The sequence below is a fragment of the Salvelinus namaycush genome, chromosome 42 (genome assembly GCF_016432855.1).
Source record: "Salvelinus namaycush isolate Seneca chromosome 42, SaNama_1.0, whole genome shotgun sequence".
Taxonomy (NCBI): domain Eukaryota; kingdom Metazoa; phylum Chordata; class Actinopteri; order Salmoniformes; family Salmonidae; genus Salvelinus; species Salvelinus namaycush.
The window spans coordinates 13,023,791-13,029,267 of record NC_052348.1 but is presented as its reverse complement, the minus strand read 5'-3'; the positions used below and the strand labels follow the sequence as shown (position 1 = coordinate 13,029,267).

The 5,477-nt window shown below is 45.4% G+C and overlaps 1 protein-coding gene across 1 annotated transcript; it reads right to left on the bottom strand.

Annotated features, from left to right (window-relative positions):
* Positions 1-264: 264 nt before the first annotated feature.
* Positions 265-5,275, bottom strand: LOC120034660. The gene is made up of 5 exons (XM_038981253.1): positions 4,810-5,275; positions 4,362-4,672; positions 950-3,950; positions 679-760; positions 265-451 (listed from the first exon to the last, which is right to left on the bottom strand). Exons 1-5 carry the CDS (start codon positions 4,819-4,821, stop codon positions 333-335), a joined length of 3,525 nt encoding a protein of 1,174 aa, XP_038837181.1. The 5' UTR covers positions 4,822-5,275; the 3' UTR covers positions 265-332.
* Between the last annotated feature and the right edge of the window lie 202 nt (positions 5,276-5,477).

Sequence of the window (5,477 nt, the reverse complement as noted above, 5' to 3'; positions counted from 1 at the left end):
GGGGCAGAATGACAGATTTTTACCTTGTCAGCTCAGGGATTTGATCTAGCAACCTTTCGGTTACTGGCCCAACGCTCTAACCACAAGGCTACTTGCCACCCCAAGTCCTGCCAACTCAAAAACTGCACAATAAATGTGTAACCAAGGGGGAACTAGCACATTTCTCTGAGAAAAGCTGCTTCAGTGCTACCAATCATCCAAAACACTTGAAACTCTTGTAAAATAATTTGCATTTATTTGATCAAATAGACTTTGAAAGGGTAAACATGCAGAAATTCCTCTTGTCAAAAGTCTTGCTGTTACAAAAGTAGTTCTTCATGCAGCGTAACAGGTTACAGGTTCTTCTTGGTGAAGCGCCTGAATGGCTTCATCATTGCTGAAAAGACCCTGACAATCAAGGATCGTTTTTTGATAGGCTGAGATATGGAGGGAGAAACCTCTCCAACTGGAGCTAGAAACACAAGAGAAATGGATGGAGTAAGAGAGAAAGAGAAATTGAGCGAGAGAGAGAGAGAGAGAGAGAGAGAGAGAGAGAGAGAGAGAGAGAGAGAGAGAGAGAAATACAGTATAATAATTTTGAAAAATAACAGTGCTATGAGTTTGGTAGGCATACTCTATGTTTCTAACACACACCTAAACAAAACTACAAGCTATAGCAGAGCTCTAAAACATCCTTACCTATGCAATGTCCATCAGTAGAGGGAATCTCAGTCTGTTCCTGGACTGAATGGCAGTCCTTTTTGTTTTCTCTCTTGGAACGCTAACAGGAGAAAGGTAAAGAAAATGGTACAGAGAATAAATAAATAAATAAATGGAACACTTCTGAATCCAAGGCAACAATTTAGTGATGAATAAAACATATTTATCGCATGTATGTGTCTTATCATAGCCACATCAATAACATCAGCACCTAACTGGAACAAAAAAAAAAGCTAACTCCCTGCTATACCTTGAAGTGGATCCTGAGTTTGGTCATTGAAAAGCAAAGGAAGCTCCTTCTTGCTTTCTGCTCAGCCCCCCTCTCTGTCTCAGCCTGGTCTGATGGGTTTGTTGCAGCAGAAGCTGGTCTTGATGCCTCCTTGCATCCCTGTACCAGCTGCTGGGTCAAGGACTTTACCAGGACTCTGTCAAATGCAGGGTCCTGGGAGGAAATAGCTGCTTGCAGGGTGTTATAAGAGCCAAACTCCTCCATGAGGTTTTTATGTACACCTCTGAACACCCTGTGGATGTGCAGGTTCTGGGAATATGGCTGTGTCCTGGAGAATCTGGATGCAGCACAGAACTCAGACAGGACTGGTCTGATGAGTTGCTGAGATGTTTCTGTCATGTCTGCTGCCTGTTGGGAGGGTCCATCTAGGGCTGAGGGTCTGATCTTCGATAGCAACCGTATCACCAGTATGGTGACCAAACACATGACATCATCTTTGCTGGAGTCCATCAAGTACTGCAGTAGGAATGCAGTGGCACTGCTGATGTCCGGGGTGATTAAGAGCTCCCTCAGATGGCCAGAGCTGCTGGGGATGCACACCTCCTTCTCTTCAATGTCAATCCCATCTCCCTTTGGTACCAAAGAGGTTCCCTTGCTGGTGAAAGACGGAGTGGATGATCGAAAAGAGGCTTTAGCACTCGGTGGTCGGCTGCTGTCAGTCATTGGACTGTTACGATGAAGGGGTTCATCTGTGTGTGCCATCATCTTTGTCTTTAGGTCACTTGTAGAAATCTCTGGCATTTTAGAGTCCCTGATGTCGATGCAGGAGCTCCTGACTATGGGGCAGGTCAGATCAAAAGGCACTTCGTCAGGGATGGGAGTGCCAGGGAGGTTGATCTCTAACTCACACTCTGACCTAGGACCCTTTGAAGAGCTGGACAAGGAACTACGACCCTTTAAAGAAGTGGACAAAGATGAACAGGTTCTAGGGATGTCTTGGCAGACTTCTTCACTGTCATCCTCACTTTTCTCAACCTCCTTCAGCATAGTTCCTACCATATCGTTGATCTGAAGGAGCTCCCTGGAATTCTTCATTCGCCCTAAGTTTGAGATTTCACTCTGGATAGCAACCAGGATTTCCCCAAGGGTCTCTTTGGAAGAAGCATTTTCTGTCCTTTCGGATCCGGATGGCTTCAGCCCTGTGAAGAAATCCTTAAGTGTGTTCTTCATACTGACGCAGATGGTCTTAGCTGTTGACCAAAGCTTCTCCTCTGATATTTTAACACTCAATTCAGTATCATCCAGTTGGGAGCCCCCGTGGGAGCACTGCGAAACTTTCCCACTTCTTTCCAGTAGCACAGTGCCAGTGGACTCATTTTTCTGGAAAATAGTCGCCATTCCTTTGACAAAGGTTTCCACTAATCCAGAGGCTGTATTTTGAGAGGACATGGAGGCAATCTCTGATGGCGAGCTAGATGATAAGCCAGCCTGCGGACTTTTCTGAAGACCAGTATGGCTGATCTGTGTGATAAAGGAATGACTGGATCTCATCAGCACTTTACTCACTGCCTCTTCTGCCTGAGTCTGAAAGTCATTGCTAGAGAGCTTCTTAATGCTCTGAATCAGACTAGTAGAGGACTGTGTGATTCTGACACTCTCTTCTGAGCTCAGTTGAGAACATTGAGTACTCACACTCAAGTCTTCATTGGGTGAGGGTGACTGGGAAATAGTATAGTCATCAAGCTCTGATAGGACACCATCAACCAACCAACAAGCCTCTAGGGACTCATCAGATGAACTGACAACGTCCAAGGATTTACTCTCCACTTTTGATAACTCTGACTTGTAGATGGAAAAAACACTGCTAAGAACTTCTTGAGTACTGGTATCCAGATTGGAGAGACAGAGAGCTGATATTGGTTGGCTCTCACTGGGAACTCTACTAAGTTTGGTGCTGGGTAACTGGACCTCAACAGTTGAAACAGTTGCCTTTTCCAGGGTGTCTGAAGACTCCTGAAGAGAAGCATCCTTAGCCACACCTTCTTCTCGAGCGGATAGAGTTAAAAGGTCCCTCAGCTTTGCTCGTATAAGGCCGTAGAGTGTGCGGGCTGGAGAGAAGGTTATCTTCTGTGAAGACCCTGTTTTGTGGTCATTTACAGGAACTGGCCAATCAACTGCTTCACATGTGCCTTCAAATGATGCTATCGTCTCCATGCCTCCCACAAATGCCTTAACAATCACTGTGGCAGTGGAGGTTACAGATGTCAGGGCTGTAGAGCTGGTATTCAGGGGTGCTTCAGTAAAGCTAGGAGCAGCACTAGAAGGCCTAGAGGAAGGAGCCATGCCAGAAGAGCTGCTGACTTTCCTTGTAAGGATGGTGCTCACCGCCTTGAGGGCTTTAGACTGAAAGTCGGGGCTAGAGAGGGTCTGAAGCTTTCTGTCCACCACACTGGTAGAGGATCCAGTCTCTTTGAGAAAGTGAGTGGTTCCTTCTTTCCCAGATGGACACTCAACATCAAGGTCACATTGAAGATTGGTCAGAAATTTAGACCCCAAGATTGTCATCTTCTTGGCCAGATCCAAGAGGATGTTGAAGTCCTGTGCCATTTTGTCCATTGTGCCGACAATGGCATCCAGCACATCATCGGTCACAGGGTCCATGAGGGGCTCGATAAACCCTACCCACTCTGGCTCAGACGTTTTGCTCTGTAGCTCGGCCAGGATCTGCACCGAGGCTACCCGAATGACCTCCTTGCCTGCTGCTATGTCCTGACTGTCCATAGGGGGGCAACTCCCCGAGCTGGCCTGAATGGCCACTGAGAGGCCAGAGTTAAGCTGGTGTACTACCTCCCCCACGATAGCACAGCTCAACTCGGAGGAGCTGGAGGAGGTGGGGTTGGAGTGACCCTCAACCAGGGATATCAGGAGGCTCTCTTCCGTTACCCCAAAAAGAGCCTTCAGAGGCTCCTCCATGAGGGGAGCCTCTCTAGTTGCAGGCAAGCTCTGCAATGAGGTCTGGGACCTTGAAGATAAACACACAATCACCACTTATGCCATGCAAATGTGACCAACTGGTATCTTATCTGGGTCATTAGTGAGCCTGAAAACCAAATTAGAGCAATGATGGTTTACTTCTCATACCATCGTAGTTCTAGAAGCCTAAAGCCAACTGACACAATTTTTTGCCTGATTTTTATGTTTATACGACATCAGAATATGACTAATTCTGAAAGGCATGTACCTGATCAATTTATTCATAGATTACTTTATGGCTTACCCAGTTAAAAATTACTTTCACCTGGACCCACCCCCTCAGGGGCAACATTTCTGACCAGAACTTAAAACTACAAGGTATGAATTCCAAGTTAATAATTTATGATAAGTATGGGTCAGGTCTTGAAATTATTAAGTTCAAATATTGCTGTGAACATACCTCTTAGGCGACCAGCATGATGATGAGGTTCTGCGAGTGGATTTTTGGCGGCACCCTGCACTGCCATTCCTCCTCCTCTCCTTAGTCCAGTAGTTCATCTCACTGATCAGCAGCCTTTTCTCTCTCTCATCCAGACTGCCTAAGGAATCCTCAGACCCTGTCAGAGAGCACTGGGATTCTGGGGAGGTTGCCCCACTCCTCAGGTTCACCCCCATGATACGAGCTAGCGCTGGTAGGAGAATGCGGAGGGCTGTCTGGGTCACGACCTTAACAATCTTCAGACACAGCATGGAGAGCTGCTCGAATGTCAGCTATGACCAACAAACAGAGTAATGTTTTTGCCAATCAACCAATTCCATGACACCATTCCCTATATATATATATATATATATATATATATATATATAGTGCACAACTTTTGACCAGAACATTATGTGGAGAGACTTACGTTATTTTTCATGCCATGCTGAATCACTCTCCATTGGCTAGAGAAAAGAAAAGAAAGGAAACATATTTTAGCTGCACACTGGTGTTGAGTTAGTGGAGTCACTAGATAGCCATGTTAGGGATAATAAAAGTGTATTTAATTAAGCTATTAGCAAGTACATGAGTCATTTTGTTCTTGATTTACAGCAAGAGTTAGGGGTGTGGTTACAGTGATGTTAGGGTTAGGTGTAGTGTTTAAAATCCCATTTGTGGTTAGAAGGTGCACTATGACTATAAATTCAGATAAGTTGTATGTGAGGTTGGAAAAAGACATGGAACTTGCTCATCAGTTAGACTCCTCAGGAAAGAGAGGAGGATTGGGGCACAGCATGTCCCAATCTTGAGAGAAGGCATTAGAGTCCTCTGAGCCTCCTTCTCCAGCTGCTCAATGATAGATCCCCTTTCCCGGAAACCACACCCGGGTGTCTGAGAAGACTCTGGGAAATCGCAAAGAGAAATCTAAAGTTGAATCTGAACTTTATTCCTAATTTCCTTCACCTTTAGTGATTTGATTGCACTGGACAGGTAAAAGCACATCTCTCTGCGGGCCTCCACTATATTGCTTTCACCTATATAGATACTATCTTCTCAGATCAGTGCTGATGAATTTGAACACAACCTGCACCCAAC